The sequence below is a fragment of the Spermophilus citellus genome, assembly GCF_964194105.1.
Source record: "Spermophilus citellus genome assembly, chromosome: 8".
NCBI classification, from domain to species: domain Eukaryota; kingdom Metazoa; phylum Chordata; class Mammalia; order Rodentia; family Sciuridae; genus Spermophilus; species Spermophilus citellus.
In genome coordinates this window covers 4,744,316-4,761,901 of record NC_138189.1, presented here as the reverse complement: position 1 = coordinate 4,761,901, position 17,586 = coordinate 4,744,316, and the positions used below count along the sequence as shown (strand labels likewise).

The 17,586-nt window shown below is 48.3% G+C and overlaps 1 protein-coding gene across 1 annotated transcript in view; it reads right to left on the bottom strand.

Annotated features, from left to right (window-relative positions):
• Window positions 1–17,586, bottom strand: part of JAKMIP1 (janus kinase and microtubule interacting protein 1) — a 128,962-nt gene that overhangs the window by 55,748 nt on the left and 55,628 nt on the right. Inside the window, exons 2-3 of the mRNA XM_081303255.1 lie at window positions 16,693–16,958; window positions 9,981–10,475 (exon numbers count right to left, since the gene is read on the bottom strand). Coding sequence (XP_081159381.1) covers window positions 9,981–10,475; window positions 16,693–16,821 — 624 coding nt within the window. The 5' untranslated portion in view covers window positions 16,822–16,958. The remainder of the gene's footprint in view (window positions 1–9,980; window positions 10,476–16,692; window positions 16,959–17,586) is intronic.

The following is a 17,586-nucleotide window of genomic DNA, read 5'->3' as shown; positions in this document are numbered from 1 at the left end:
ACTTCCCTGGGATTACACAGCAAACAAGAGGGGAGTTTAGATAATCACACCAGGACAGACTTTCTGCACCACTCCTTGTGTGTTCAACTTATGCCCAGGGCTCCAGGGTCCCACCACCCCAGTGGGAGTTCCACCCTCCTCCCTTCTGCTGCCCTCATGGCCTGGGCAGCCCCAGGCCTCCTGATCTTCACCCCACACTGAGGCCCTTGACTCTGGATGGGTGATGGAAACACCCACCAGCAGCAGCCTACAGGCCATCTCTGCCCTGCTTCCCACCCGCTTCCCTTCAGCTGGCTTCTCTGAAAGACAGTTCTGAGAACACAACTGTGCGTCTTCCTCACTTTTGACATCCTCACTTCATCCTCCATGTCCCAATGATTGTCACAAATGCCACTGCTGACGCAAGAAGCAGAGGCCATGGGGGCGCATTCTGCACTGTGTCATCTCTCTACGCCCCCTCAGTGGAGTCCTGGATGTGGAATGAGAGCATCCGGGGCAGGAACACGCCTCCTACTGGACCCTAACCAGAAGCCAGCGCGCCACACTGCACAGGCTCTGAGGTCTCAGGGGGACAAGACGGACCAGCCTCTGCCCTCATGGAACTCAGATCGTCAGAGAAACTAATTAAGAGGGAGAGATAAACATTTCAGATGAGAGGTGCTGGAGCAGCTCGGAGGCTGGCTGGGAAGATGGGCAACTGGGCAGGCCTCCCAACAGAGGGGTCCCTAGGTGCTTGGGCAGGTCTCCTTGCAGAGAAGACACTGGTATGGGGACTTCTCAGTAAGAAAGGGCCAGCCATGCCAAGTCTGAGGGAAGGGCACTCTGATCAGACCACAGGGAGGCGCCCGTGCGAAGGCCCCAGGCAGCCCGCAACCTGCACAAGGCCCACCTCCACCTTCTCTTCTTCGGAACCCTCCTGCTGCTCTTCCACAGAGGGGAGAGCGCCCCCTGCCTTGCTCCCCTCACCACTGCAAGCTGACCTCATCTAACAGGCACTGCTCCTCCTCTCTGGGAGCCAGGTAGTCCTAATGTGCAACTAATGATGAAATCAGTTGTTTTCTAATAAACTTGGCAAACTTTTCAGACACTGAGGAGTGAACGGTCATGTTTTTAGAAAGTTTCCACCTGCCTGCCTTGTTTTCCTAACCCTGTGGGCCTCTGCCTTCTCTGAGGGAGGGACTGGGACAGGAACTCCTGCAAACCTTTGTCACTACAACCCCAAGGCTCTTCTCAGAGCTCACTCAACATTGCCCTTAAAACAGTACCATCTACAAACGAGTTCTAAAGATGACCAGTGGCCTGAGAAAGTACAAAGTCCTCCTCAGACTCTAGCCTATGAAATGGGGCCATGAGTGCTTCACCTCACAAAATCCCAGAAGGATGTGGGGCTGCACACATCACCGCCCACTGGCCACAACAAACACACGGGGTGCTCATTTTCATCACTGGGCAAATGGTGTTGGGTCAGTCAAGTTTGCACAGACAAAGCCAGGCTAGACCGCACCTGGGAAGTTGGAGGGAAGCAACGTTCCTTTGATCAAGTTGTGAGAGCAAGAAGGTGAATTTTTTTTTAATATTTTTAGGAGCTGTAGAGCTGTCTGGAGCCAGAGAAAATAACTAAAATGCAATGACCTTTATAGCTCCTTGCACTGGCAGGACAGAAAAGCAGAATCAGGACTGGACCATCGTGGCCCAAGTGCTAGGAGCGGAGGCTGTGACTACAGCTTGCCCTGCCAGTGCCTGTGGACGCTTGGTGCTTGCTGCCCTGGGCCTCCTGCGGGCCGTCCCCACACTCAGCTCGGGAGCCTCACGTAGGGGGCCTCTTCCACACACTCTGTGGGGTCAGCTGGCATAGTCCAGCACCACTCAGCACCCCTAGCAGGCTCTGCCTGAAAACCAACACCACAGGTTTTGAGCTAGCAAAGGTCCTGCCCCTCAGCCATCTCATTCCCATAGTCTGGCAGTGATGTCAACTCAGAGGAAAGCAGAGTTGAGAGTGGAGAAAGACCAGGCCTGAGCCTCCTCTAGGCCTCCATGCAGCAGTGCCATAGCCAGACACCGCTCTCAGTTTCCTGAGTCAATCAATTCTCAGATTTGCTTCCCTTACTGGCTCCATTCGATTGAAGGACAGGGCGAGGACAGTCTGTCCATGCTGCTTGTTAGGGAAGCGCCTCTGCACCACCCCTGGGGTCCACAAGGAGCCCAGGGTCTCCCTGCCTTCTCCTGGCCTTCCCATCCCAACCCTTTCTCCCCAACAGGCTCAGTTACTGGTGCTCAGCCATCCAGGGCCTGCACATGGGGGCCTCATGTCCTTGTCCTCCTGCTTCTCCTGGACCAGCAGGGGGCAGGACTCAGGGAACTGTGTCTGCTTCGAGATTCAGAGGCTCTATCAAATAAGCTGCCATCATGGCTAGAAGTCAGAAGGCCATTCTGGCTCCTTTCAGAAAATGGCATTTTCTAGCCTTCTCTGTCAGTAATAAAGGTGACCATTTGCATCTCCCTCTGCTGACACTTGTCTTATTCTTCAACTGGTTGAGAATCAGCACAGAATATAACAAATAGGGTGCTTGTACTAGGCCCTCAAGAATCCTAATGATGTTGGTAATTCATTTTTCTTTTAATATCTTATTTTCAGTTGACTTATAAATAAATGCAGGAAGGAGTACATACAGATCAAGTTTAGAACAATTTCTGCGCGTACAGGTAGCCCTCACTTTCCATAGCACTCCTGTGATGGAGAGGTGTGCAAAGCAGAACTAAGTCCTCACACCGCACGGCTCTGCAGTGACAGATCCGATGTAGTCACCACAGGAACAAGCAAAATGAGGGCATAGTACTGATATGCGTGAGTCCCATTTCACATGGTACCATGCCAATTAGAACCGCCTGTATCTGAACACACAAAATATAGAATGTTCCTCACACCCCAGAAAGCCCCTGCCTTCCATGTCCACCCATCCCCAGCTAATCCACACACCCTTGTTTCCAGCACTGGGGCTGGTTTGACCACATAAATGAAATCTGTTATGGTTTAGATATGAGGTGTCCCCCAAAAGCTCATGTGTGAGACAGTGAAAGAAAGTTTAGGGGTGAAATGATTGGAGTGATGAAAGTTTTAGCCTAATCAGTGCATTAATCCCCTGATAGGGATTAACTGGTTATACAACTGGCTACACAACTTGGCAAACTTATTAAGAGTGGATTTGTAGGTGTATGATCAAGTTGTATAACCACGGTGGTGACTGCAGGGAGGCAGGGTGTGGCTGGAGAGGGGGGGTCACTGAGGCAGGCCTTTGGGGTATATATTTTATCCTTGGTGAGAAAAGTCTTTCTGCTTCCTGGTTTTCCTGACTGGAGCCACTTTCCTCCTCCATGCCCTTCCACCATGATGTTCTGCCTCACCTGAGGCCCAGAGCAAGAGAATCATCTATCTGTGGACTGAAACTTCTGAAAATGGGAGACACAAATAAACTTTTTCTCCTCTAAAATTGTTCTTGTTTGAAATTTTGGTCCCAGCAGTGAAAAATCTGACTAAATCAGAATCATAAAGTGGTGGTTTTTAAGGCTGATTTTTTTTCTAGATTATGTCCAGGAGATTCATTCATTCTCTATGTGTCAGAAAGTCCTTCCTTCACATTGCTGCCCAGCATTTCAGAGACGGACCACATGGCATTCACCCTACTACTATGCTCACTGTTCACACAGCAAACTGTCAACCCTTGTACTTCAGGGTAGTGGGTCTCTAGAGTTGAAGTGTGACTTTGTATCCAATCAGACACGTGGATGTATATGTATAGCTGCAGAACACATCCACATTATTGAACCCGTTTAGCCCATTTATGTTTGCAACTACCGCCAAGACCCATTCTGTCCCGTGTGCTATTATTTTATACATTCTACTTCCGCTTATGCTATAAACTCCAAAGTACATTGTTATTATTCTGCTTTTGACAGTCACTTGTATTTGAAAGAAATTAAGAAAAATAGGTAGCCATGTACTACCTCATTTACTCATTTCCAAAACTCTTCATTCCTCTCTTATAGAACCAAATTTCTATTTGGCACTGTTCTTTGCCCTGTGAACTTCCTTTAATATATTTGGTGATTTTCAATTTGAAAATGTACTTATTTCACTCTTATTTTTTGAACACTGTTGTGGCTGTATATGGACTTTTTCTGTTCATCACTTTAATATATGAGAAATGATATGAGAGTTCTAATGACTGTACATCTGCTATGGATTGAATCTAGAATGTTCCTGAAGCCATGTGCTGAAGGCCTGGCCACCAGCCTGTGGTACCTGTTTGGAGATGGTGGAACCTTCAGGAGGCAGGGCCTAATGGGAGGAAGTCAGGAGGCTAGAGTATGTCCTCAGGGGATATTGGACCCTGCCTCCCCCCACACACCTGCCTCCTGGCCACCATGAGGTGAACAGGCCTCCTCTACCACATGTCCTACCATGATGATGTACTGTGACACCACAGGCCCAGAGCAGCAGCACCGAATGACCATGGGCTGAAACGTTCCTCCCTTCAAGTTTATTTATCAAGGGTATTTTGTCACTGTGAAGAAATCTGCTAACACAATACCCTTCTTGTTTGGTCCCATCAACCTTTTTAATTTAGCCCCCTGGTAGCTGCAGAGAGTTGTCTCATGTGCTTTTTTTCTCTCATAAATATGGGTGACTTTTTTAATACAAATACAGAATCTGCAATTAAACCTTCATCTATGTGATTTAAATTTTCCAGATTTCTGTTATTTTAAACATTTTAGGTATAATTTATATATCACAAAATCCTCTCACAAACCCACTTTTAATAAGTTTGCCAATTGTATAACCATCATTAGAATCTGTTTTAGGATGTTCCCATGACTCCAGTAAGATCCTTCATACACATTTCAAACCCTGGTCCACCACCAATGTATGTCTGCAAACATGACTGTTCTGGACATTTCATATAAATAGGCCAGGCTCCTCATGGCCTTGGAGGTCCAGCCTCTCTTGTTTAGTTACCATAATGCTTCTGAGGTTCTTCCACTGTGTAGCATGTACTAATATTTCACCCCTTTTTATTGCTGAGAAGCATTCTATATGCACATACACCATATCTTATCAATTCAGCAATTGATGGACATTGGCTTGTTTCCATTGTTTGACTTTTAGGAATAATGCTGCTCGGAACACTTACATACAGGTCTTTCAACAGGCATTTGTTTTCATTTCTCTTGGACAGACACCTAGGAGTGGACCTACTGAGTTGGTAACTGAATTTATGTTTAAAAAACTGCCACTGATTACATGGGCTACTCCATGTAACCATATGAGGGTTCCCACTGATCCCCATGCTAGTCAATATCTGCTGTGACCTGGGTTTTTTTAAATTTTTTTATTTTTTAGCTTTAGGTGGACACAATATCTTTATTTTATTTTTATCTGGTGCTGAGGATCGAACCCAGTGCTTCATCATGCCAGGCAAGCGCACTACTACTTGAGCCACATCCCCAGCCCCTGTGACCTGGTTTTTTAAAAAGTACTATAGTCAATCTAGTGGGCATAAAAATGATACTTACTTTTTGTGTTTCCCTGACGTTCAATGAGTTAAATATCTTTTTGAAGCACTTTTCAAGCTTTTTGCCTAATTTTCAACCAAGTTATTTTTCATATTGTTTTATAGTTGATGTTATAATCTAAACAAAAATTTTTTATGGTATACATCTTGAAAAATATCTTCTCCCAGTCTTTAGTTTGCCTTGCCTCTTACCAGTGTCCTCTGATGCACAGAAATTCTTTAGTGTCCAAGGTGCACTGTTTTCTGAATAATGGACAATACTGTGAGTAGTGGACTCAGGCGCTCAGTGCACCTCCACCCTGCTTAAGAAGTGTTCACCACCCAGACCATGAAAATAGTCTCCTGGCTGCTTCTTGTGTCTTCATTTTTGTCTATGGCCACTTTGAATAGACAAATCTTTGAGGATGAATGACATGGGCATCAATATTCTTTTATTCTTTCCTTACAGATCATCCTGTTTCAACACTGTTTACTGGCAGATCATCCTTTCCCTACTGAACTCCTACATCAAGTGACCACTAATGAGTAGGTCTGTGTCTGGATCCTTCTGTTCCTTTGGCCTGTCCATTCTTTCTGCCTGTGTTGATTGCTACAACTTTGGAGTAAGCTTTGCTGTAGGTCTTATGAGACCTCAAATTTTTTCCTCTTCAAGACTGTGATTCCAGGTCCTTTCGGTTGTTATATCATTGAGAATGTGTTGTCAATGTCTACCAAAAAAACTCTGCTGGGATTTTGGAACCCACTGAATTGAACCTACAAATCAACTGGGGAGAACTGATATCTACATTAAGTATTCTAATAAATAAAAATAGTATCTCCATTTATTTATGTCTCCTTTTTCTCAGCAATGTTATATTTTCAGGATAGAAATCTGATATAATTCTCAATAGATTAATTCCTAGGTATTTAATTTTTTGGTGCTCTATTTTAAATGCTACTTTTTAATTTTCCACTTGTTCACTGCTGGTATATAGAAACAAAATTTATTTTGGTGTATTGTCCTTATATCTGCAGACTTTGATGAATTCACTTATTAATACTAGCAGTCTGTATTTTCCTATGATGATCTCAATGTGTCCCACCATGACAATGTGGACATGTCACTGCCAACATGATGGTCCTGAGAGGAGGGGCTTTCAGGAAGTGATGAGACTGATGACTTCACACAAGAGGTGTGAGGGAGCTGCCTGCCCCTTTTGCCCTGCAGTCCCTTCTGCTGTGTGAGGACACAGCATTCAAGGCATCATCTTGGGAGCAGGGCTGCTGGACCCTCTTCAGACACAGGACCTGCTGATATCTTGATCCGGGACTTCTCAACCTCTAGAACTGTGAGAAATATGTGATTTTCATTCATTAATTACCCAGACTCTGGTATTTTGTTATACCAGCAGGAATAGACCAAGGCAGGTCTCCTGGGTTTTCTATAGCACAAAGCATCAAAAACTCAAATGATGAGTTTTCCCTTTTTTCAATCTTTAAAACTTTTATTTATTTTATGGTTTTTGCATTTGACATCCTAGCTGGTACGATGTTGAACAGAACATTGATGATAATGGTCATTCTGTTTTGGCCTTGACTATGGGTGGAAAATGTTAAATATTTCATAATTATGTAGGTTATTAGTAAGTTTTCAGTAGAACAATTCATTAGGATAGAGAAACTCCATTCTACTCCTGATCTGCTAAGAGTTTATACCATGAAGCCGAATTTTGTAAAATGCTTTTTCTAGCCTATTAAAGTGCCTACTTATAAATTAGTGACTTAATTTATATGGGTCTTTCCATCCTTGATTATATTACTTAGTGAATTATATTCATTGATTTTAGAATATTAAGCCAATTTTTGTATTCCCAGAATAAACTCAACTTGATCATGATTTACTAGCCTTTCTAATATTGTTAGACTTAATTTGTTGACATCTTATTATTATTATTATTACATGTTTGTAAGAGCTAACCCAAGATGTTTTCATTTCTTGTACTCTCATTGGATCTTTTTGTGGTGGAGGGGTACCAGGGATTGAACTCAGGGCACTCAACCACTGGGCCCACATTCCTAGTCCTAATTTATATTTTACTTAGAAACAGGGTCTCACTCATTGCTCAGTACCTTGCCATTGCTGAAGCTGGCTTTGAACTTGCGATTCTTCTGTCTTGGCCTCTCGAGCTGCTAGAATTACAGGCATGCACCTCCACCCCCCGTTGTCGTTAGTTTTGAAATCATGCTGGCTTTGTAAGAGAGGTGGAGTCTGTTACTGTCTATTTTCAGGAAGACTACATCCTATAGAATTCATTTTATTTCTTCCTTAAATACTTGGACAATTTTGCCTGTGAGGCCACCTGGGTCTGGGCTTTCTGTGGATGAACAGACTGTAAATTAGTGACTTAATTTCCTTAACAGGTCTAAGACTACTCAGGTGCTCTGCCTGCCCTGTCCTGGGTCTTGGGGAAGTTGTGCCTGCTTGCAGATGTGCCATCCGTCCGCAGCGAGATCTTGGTGTACTCTCATGGTGTTTCAGGGTCTGCAAGAGCTGTGGTGTTCATCTTCACCTTTTTTATACTGGCAAATTATGGTCACGTCTTCCTTTCGCCAGTATTGCTATGGGTTTATCAATTTATAAATTTTAATTAACTTACAAATTTTAAGCCTTTATTGATTTTGTTGCAGTGATTCTTGCTCTCTGATTTCCTTCATCATGCTTTCTGGGAGTTTTATTGGCTGTTCTTTCAATTTCTTCTTAAGATAGAAGCTTAGATGTTTGGTTTCCAGGATTTCTTCTTTTTTTATCTAAAATGTGTTTTCCTCTCTGGGCTGATTTAAAGGCAACTTACAAATTTTGAAATGCAGACCATTTTGATTAAAGTGGACCATGTTCCCTTGAAAAAAACCGTGCTCAACAGTTGGTTGCAATGTGGTTTTATGTCAGTTTGCTACTTAAATCCCACACATCATCATTCATTTTCTCATCTGCATGTTCCATGGCTTGCTGACAGAAATCTGTTAATCTCCAGCTAAACTGTGGATTTGTCCATTTTGCCTTTTAGGTTTGACACGTTTTTCTTTTATACTTTATGAAGTTTTCTTAATTGACCCTTAATGACTAAGAACTGTCCCTGCCTAGCAACCTTTGAAGAGCAGCAGCTGTGGCTCCACACCACCTCATAGCCATGGTCTCAACAGGTCATAAGGTGACCAAGAACATAAGCAAGCGGAGGGCCTCAGTTTTGTATAGGACACGATCTAAGGTGTGTGGCTCTGCTCAAGGTCTCCAGAACAAATGGACCCTCAAGTTCACCAAGAAAAGGGAGTCAGCACATTCATGCCAAGGAGGTGAGAAGAAATGGGCAATATCCTGGCCCAGGAAGAAAGCATGAAGACCTTGCCAAAACAGAGAGAGGCGCTGTCTTTGAGGATCGATAGGATCCCTTTTGCCCTGAAGTCTCTGGCCTCAACACAGTCTGAGTGGCTCTATCTTGGTCAGGGTCTGCATGGTGCGTGGGTCCCCTCCTCTGATGCTCCACCTACCCTGAATCTTCCTGAAGATGCAACCTTGTAAACACTGTCCTTTGTCCAGTTGGAGAACCCCACTTACTTAGCTCTTCAGCCTCTTGTACCCCACAGGGTCAGTCAAGTGTGTTGCAGGGTAGGCTGGCCATGCCTGCCTCAGGGCCCCTCCCTCACCATGCTCTGTCTCCCATGTCAACAAAGCTTATCTACTACCTCTTGGCTCACTGGATTCTCACATCACCTCAGAACTCAAGAGAATATTCTATGGAGCAAACTGGCCTGGTCTGGTTTCCACTTTCATGAAGAAAGCACCCGGTGGTAAAGTTAACCCTGAGAGGTGGAAAAAGTCCTAGTCATCTCAGTCCCCAGCAGGATTTCTGCTTGAGACAAGACCCTCCTCCTCCCCCAGACAGATTGCCCTGAGGAAGGCTGCAGGGACTTTCAGTTCACCCCAGAAAGGCTCTTTCTTCTAGACCTCATAGCTTCACAGTTTCCCTGATTTCTTTAAAAATCTGATTATTTGCAACAGGTTTTTCCCCAGCTATTGCAACAGCTAGCTGGCAGGCAGACTCACCTGGGCAACCGGAGGTTTGGCCAGCTGATAGTTAATTAAAGTAAATTAGAAGAAGGCTTGTGCCTTCATACACATCCGCGACAACACTTTCTTACCATAGCCCTACCCTATCTGTAAGCCTTAACCTCCAGATGAGGACACCAGCTCCGGGGGTTTGATGACCATCCAAGGACCACACCCAATGAGGAGACCTGCACCCCAAAGCCTCCTTACTAGCCTGGGTTGGTGGGGACTTGGCTGCAACCCCAGACCCTTAAACAAAGAGTGCTGTGGGTCCTCCAAACCCCTCAGGAAGCTGTGAGTGAGAGTGGGGGTGCAGGGCGACGTACCAGCCTGCGGATGTCACGCTCGCACTCGCGCTTGATGCGGTGCACCTCCTCCTGGTGTGCCTGGTAGGCAGCGCGCAGGTCTGCCGCCTTGGTCTTGTCGGCCTGCATGCAGTTGCTGAGCGCTTCCTCCGCCTGCTTGCGCGCCGCCTTGAGCTCCAGGATCTCCTGCTGCAGCCGCTGACGCTCACCGTCGAAGGCTCTGCGCGCCTCCTCACGAGCCTCAGCCAGCAGCGCGGTCTTGACCTTGTCAGCCGCGCCGTCACGCAGCACGTTCAGCGTGGCCTGCAGCCTCTGCAGCTCGCCCTCCTTGATCTTGGCCGTGCGGGCCGCCTCCTGCTCGTGCTGCCGGATGAGCACCTCGCGCAGCGCCTGCAGCTCCTTGGTCTTCTCCTCGTGCAGCTTGGCCTTGAGCTCCGAGATGTAAGCAGTGTGCCGCCGCTGCTCCTGCTCGCGCTCCAGCTTGGCCTCCTGCAGCCGCTCGCGCAGCTTGCCCACCTGCAGCCAGAACATGAGAGTCGGCAGGGACACAGGCAGGGAAGCCGGTGGTGCCCTGGCCAGTTTCCCACGCCCCTGAGACCCTCCCAAGTGCCCACCTCCAATGCCCCCTGGACCACTCAACCGTGTTGACCCCCCCCCCCAGCCCCACCAGGATCTGTCCTACTAGGTGATTTTTGAGATTTTCCTTGGAGGGGGAAAACCACCTGAGGATGTTGGAAAGGAGGGCCAAGCATGGAAACCCTTCATCCTGGAATTCATGAGGAAGGACACACCAGCTCTCACCAGGCTGAGCAGATTCCAAACCAGAAAACCATTCCATGGCCCCCTGTGAGAGACTCTGACCCAAAGAAGAGAGGGCAGGGGTGGCAGAGAGGGAAGGGGGAGGCCAGGCTCCTAGGGAGGTGCGCTCTGGCTGGGGGCCTCTCCAGGGCACCCTTGCCTCAGGGGCCTGGACTCCTGAATTGCTGGCTACAAGCCCCTTCTGAATCTAACCCTCAAATCAGCCATTTGAAACCCTATTTGTAAAATGTGCCCAGGGAGTGTTAAGAAAACCCTCATTTGGTGCTCTTCATTTAAATACTCTGATTCCACAGAACCCTTTATTAAAACTCCATTCCAGGTAAGGGCAGGCTTGGGCCACTGCAACCAGCTGCCTCTGATGAATGGGCTGCTCCACAGAAAATGGCAGCATTTCCCCCACACCACACCTGGTCTATAGCACCCCGTGGTAAAGTTAATTATAAGTGAGTTTGACAATGTCATCTGGGTATCAATAAACCCTTTCTTATAACAGCAGGAAAAGAAGCACATGAAACCCCCCAGGCAAACCCAAGACCCACGTCTCCTTCCATCAAACACACAAGGCAACCAGTGGCTCCCTGATCCCCTCATGTGAGCACTGGAACCAGTCCTCCTGATGGACTCAGTGCAGGGACCAAGACATTAAATATTTCCCCGGTCATGGACAAAATGCTTCTGGCATTTTTCTTTCTAGAAGACCACATACATGGTCCTCACCTCCCTGAATAGTGTTGACAGTGCTCTGGGGTCAGAAGAATAATACCCCTTTAGATCTGGATCTACTATGATGAGCTATTTCCCTGAGCAGATTACTTAACCTCTGTGATGGTCAACTTTCTGTGTCAACCTGACTGGGCCATAGCACCAACAGTCATTTGGTCAATTATCACCCTAGATGATGTTATGAAGGTATTTTTAGATGAGATTAACATTTACACTAGTAGGCTCTGAGTAAAGCAAATGGCCCTTCAACTGCAGATGGGCCACATCCAATCAGTTAAACATCTTGGGAGAAAAGACTGATGATTCCTCTGAAAAAAGGAATTCTGCCTCCAGACAGTTTCAGACTCCCTGGACTGCAACATCAGCCCTGTTGGAGATTCTAGCCTGCTAGCCTGCCTACACACTTCAGATTTGCCAGCCCCCACTGCAAAAGACAATGCTTTAAAAACATCTCTCTCATTCTGAATATTATGTGTCTACCTGTGTATACATGCATATGCTTCTTTATTTAGAGTATCAGAACATGTGTGTGTGTGTGTTCTAGTCTCTGAAGAACCATGACTACACAACCTCCCACAACCTTGGCTTCCTGTCTGTGAAGAGCAACATCAGCAGCTGCCTCAGAGGATGCTGAAAGGAGGGACGTGGAGAGTCACTGAGGGATACATGAGCATTGTCATTGTGCTCCAGGGTTTGCACGTCAGGTGTGAGCAAGCCCTGGGGTGAGTCTCAGGTAGAGAGGGTGTGATCTGGAAGGCCTGCAGTAATGAGGATGTGTGACTCCATCCTGCCCTCTGCACCTGCAATATCTGGCTCAGCTCAGCTGGCACCTCCTGCTCCTGCCCAGGCAGAAACCCTCCCAGGCTACCCCGCCACACCTGTGCACAGAGTAGGATGGAGTCACACACCTTCATTACTGCAGGCCTTCCAGATCACACAGGGTGCAGGCTCATTCTTCTGGAACTACGATGTGTATGTATGCAGAACAACTAAGAGAGTGGATGGAGAATGGGGGAAGCTGGCTTCTCACTGTTGGGAGTAGGGGGCTTCAGACAAGAAAGAAGGGGCTGGAATGATGCATATGGCCGTGAGCTAGTGTTGGGACATCAGCAAGAACTCAGGTTTAAGTTCATGCAGTCACAGGTGCCACATGCAGAAGCATTTACAGATAACGTGTACGTACACATAGCACACCTCTCCTAGCTCTTGGCTGAGAGGGTCTAGAAGAGGGGCACTCCCATGGCTGCAAGCACACCAGTGCCCAGATCCTGGTGTCTAACACCATTCTCTCATAATTGGAGCCAGGGCTCCGGGAGAAATGGCAGATTCCAGGATGGGGGCAGGAAGTATGCAAGATGAACACCATAAAATAAGAGCTAAAAACACAAACAAAATCAACACAAAACCTCCACAATGATGGGGGTATCACAGGCACACAGGCACCACAGCCAAAGCTGGGACAGCCTGAGCCACAGAACAAAGAGGCTGTTGGTTTATATCCAGAATGCAGCCCACGTATCCATGAGTCCAGACTGACACACTAAAATGACTAAACACACAAGAAAAATGTAAAATAAAATAAGCAAAAAAAAAAAAGAAAAAAAAGAAAAAGAAAGAAATCATCAGGAGGTCCATAGTACTTAAAACTCAAGCCTAAGTCCTCCCAAGGCCCACAGGACTGAGCCTTGTGCTCTTCTGATCCATCTCCTACCCTTGGCCATAATCATCCGGCTCCGGCCACACCACTGCCTGCTACAGCCTGGACTCCTTGATATATGCCTTTGGCATGCCTCTGTCTGTTCTTCCAGCCCACCCACCACATTTAGTGGCATCTCCCCTGAACCCTTTGCTGACGACACCTTCCAACAGGCCACTCCAGAACCCACTGCTGTCCACCCCTGCTCCTGCTGCTATTTCTTCTGGGTACGTCCCACTACTCAGTTAAAAGTATAAGAATCTCCTGGTGTTTGTTCCCTGCGCAAGCCCCAGGAGAGGACCCGGAGTCACTGAATTGCTGCTTCTCAGACAAAGATAGGTACACAGCCGGTACTTGATAACTGGTTCAGGACTGAGCTAAGGAAAAAGTGGAAGTCTGAACCACTGGTAGAGGTCACAAATAACAACAGCCTCCCTTACAGCCTCCACAACAGCAACAGGAGTTGTGGGCTCCCACCCCAGATGTGCCCTAGTTCCCTGCAAGCTGGCCCCTCATCTGGGGACCTCCCCTCACCTTCCCTCCAAACTCAGCAGGGCAGGAAGGCTTCCTCAGTCCCAGGGTCAGCACCTCCCTGGGCTCCAGTGCCCCACACAATCTACTCCATCACTACTCAGGATACACCCAAATACCAAGCCTCTCCCCCACCACCACAGAAGTCAGCAGCCTTTGAGGACAGGCTGAGGTCCAACTCACTTCTTCTCACTTCAGATAAGTGCCTGGCCCAGCACAAATCCAGACCAAAGTGTGCTGGTCACGGCAAGAATGAAGAAATGCCCAGCTGGTGAGGGGCTGTGGCCTGGCACACTGACCCTCTCTTCACATCACCCCAGACGGTGGGCCTCTCTAGGTCAGGAACACTGCCCCACTGGCCTGGTCCTCGACTGGCACTCAGAAGGCTCGCGGGTGTTGCTGGACACTCGGAACTGTGTGAACACCTTTCGCTTCTGCCTCCAAAATGGCCACTGTGAAGCCTCCACAGGCCCTTTCACTCCGCAGGTTTCCTAAGAACTCTGATGCAGCGTGCCGGTGCTGTGCTGCCACTGGCTCCCCGGAATCCTGCACCACCCTAACTGAGGGCACGGGCTGTTCCGCAGTCACTGCCAAAGGCATGTCACCCAGCCCAGGCACACAGCATGCAGGCAAGGCCAAAGATGAACAGATACAGTTACCACACTCCCTTGCCCTGCAGTGTTTAATGGGTCCTTTGTTAAAATAATGACACTATAAATGTAAAACTGAGTTATTATTAGATCATACAAAAATAACACTTAAATGTAATTGTAAAATTACAGTTATGCTTTTGGAAACAGCCAGAGAGAGCACATTGCCAAATTCTTTCTGAACAGATATTCTCCAACTGACCGGATGGGTAAAGTCCTACAGAGGAGGCCACAAGGGGGCTGGATGGAGAACTTGAGCAGGCAAGATGCGTTCATGTGAGAATTTCCTCGTGTCCCAGAGGGAGAGGGGCAGCCTGGTGACAGGGGACTCCCACAGGTCTGGCCTTCACCTACCAGCACCACCTATAGCTGTGCTGACCTGGAAGAGGGGCTGAATTGGACCCCACCCTGTCCTGACACTCAGACCTTTAGGTGACTATATTGGAAACAGAGCCTTTAAAGATGTAATCAAATTAAAATGAGGCCATCAGGATGGGCTCTAATCCACTCCAATTTGTGTTCTCATAAGAAAAGGAGATAAGGACACCAACACGCAGAAGAAAACCATGTGGGTCCACAGGAAGACGAAGACAGCACAGCCAAGGAGAAGGGTCTCAGGAGGAGTGAGCCCAGGACACCTGACCTCAGACTTCCAGCCTGCTGTGGTGACACCATAAGTCCCTGTTTATTTAAGCAGCCCAGTGTGGCACCTTGTCCCTGCTGGCTGGCAAGGTAGACTCAGGCAATATACCTGAGCATGTCACCTCTCCTTCTGAGCCCTAACTTTCTCACCTACAGAGACAGGAAGCCACACCTGACCATACAGGTCACTGTGAGGCCATGACACCTCTCAGGTACAGGATGCTGTCTACATGGCAGGCCCAGATGTTAGAAACAGGCTGCCAAGTGGGAGCAGGTGACGGACAACCTCAGGCCTTATATTGATTGTCATACTCTTCCTCAAATGGCCCAGGAAAACAGACACATTAGAAGCCCTCCATTTTACAGATGGGAAAACTGAGGCAGGGGCAGTTACATGGCTTCATGGTTAGGCAGCAGACTTGGATGTGCAGTTTTCCCCACAGCTGCTGCTGCTGCTTCTGGACACACAAACCAGCCCCTGCAGCCTGGGCACTCAACTCTCAGCTCTCAGCCCTAGAGGATCCTAGCAAGTGAACCCCTCCTGACTGGCAGGGTGTGCACAGGTCAGCACCACCAGCAAACACAGCTGGAAGGGGCTACTTCACCAGGTCCGATCTCTTGAACACCCAGGAGTAAGGGGGTCTGCATCTATCCCTACACTCCCGAAGCCAGGCCTTCCTAGCTCCCTCTCCAAGTTGACCCAAGTCTCTGCTCTCTATGCAGCCATCCTGACCTGGGAATAGAGCCAGGGCCAAGGCCAGGAGTGGCCCCCACCCCTACACTTAGCAGCTGCCTGGGCCCCAGTGCTTCTTAACATAGGCACCAACTGCAGTTCCCAGGCAGCCACCCCCTGTGCTCCAGGGACTTTGGCAGGGATTTGGTTTAACCTTCCAAAGGCCAGACCCTCAACATCTCAAGCCACCCAGGTACAGGCCCAGTTGTCCACCTTTTCCTGTGCTCACAGAGCCCCTGACTGGCTCTGCCCTCAGATCACCCAAGTCAGAGCCATGCCAACAAAAATGACCAGGGCAGTGCCTGGGCAACAGACACTGACAGGGCTTTTTATCACACCTGGGATCTTTATGACAACCTTGAACTGGGCAGTAATTGTCATGCCGTGTGCAAGCTGAGGATGCAGAGGTTTGGAGACCGTAGGTCACTTGCCCAAGACTGTGAGGCCAGGCAGGGGCCAAGCTGAGGGTGGAGCCAGGTCTGTGGGATTGGAAAGCTGGGCCCCTCCCTCGTGGGAGGTACAGGCCACACATAATGGCTCTGCTCTAGCTGTACTCCCACAGTCTGCCATCACCCAGCAAGCCACAGTCCTAAGTGGCTCCAAGGCTCAGACCTGCCCTGAGAGCACAAAACAGCTCGTGGTATGGAGCAGGCCCCTTCCAAGTTCTTCACGTGGTACTAAGTCCTGACAGCAACCCACTGAAGCACTATCATCACCCTGTCTTGCAGGGAAACTGAAACATGAGAAGTCACACAGCCTGACAGGTCCCATCTGGCACTCTATGTGGCTCTGCTGATATTATTCTGATGAGGGGTAAGTTGAGGCCCAGAGAGAGAGGGACCCAGGGGAGGGGCCCATCCTGCTCCAGCCTGCAAACATGCCCTCCCCACATGTCCCTGGCAATATCATCCTCTGAGTGTCACCACCCAGCCCTCTCACCTTGCTCTTTTCCTGCTGGAACTCAATCTGAATGTTGGTCAGTTTGGCCCGCAGCTCCTCATTGGCCATCTGTACTGCATCCGTCTCCATCTCGGGCTTCTCGCCCTTGCTCCGGCCTTTTTTAGACATGCTTCCTCTTGGGTTGAAACTCTGAGATCCTAAGCTTCACGCCCGCCCACCTGCAGGCACAGAGACCACCGCCCCCGTGCTAGCCAGTCGCGCAGCGTTCAATTCATCTTCCATGTAAACCACCATCACTTGGGATCCTAGGGGAAGGAGGGAAAGCGAGTTAGCAAATGAGATGGGACTGGCATCCCCTGACAGCTACCACCTGTGGGCACAGCACCTATCCCCGCTGAAGGATGTCCTCCACTCACAGGTCTAACCCAGTGCTCCTCACATGAACTGCTCCACAATCACTTGGAAGCTGTTAAGGGCAGAGTTCAATATCCCTGATAATCCAACTTGAATCTCTAGCAAGCTTCCCAGGTGGTGTTTCCGGGTGACCACGTCTTGCATAACTTCATTCCAGCATAGCCCTCATCAGGACAAAAGGACCCCATCTTCACAACTGTAGATCATGGTCTCAGACCTCAGTGAACATGCATCACCAGAGTATTTATTTCCAAGTGCAGGTCCCAGGCCACCTCAGAACTTGAAGCACAGGGAGTGGGAGGGTCTGTGGAGTCTGCATATCCCGTCCACACTCCCAATACTCCTGAAGCAGGGTCAGAGGACCAAACTTTGAGAAATGGGTTTAGACCTCATAAGGTTAGTGGTTTCTCCCCTACCAGATAGAGGGTATCACCAGTATCACAGACAAGAAAACTGAGGCACACACTGGCTGAGAGCTAGCCATGTCACACAGCTAATGAGAGAGAGAATAGTAGTACC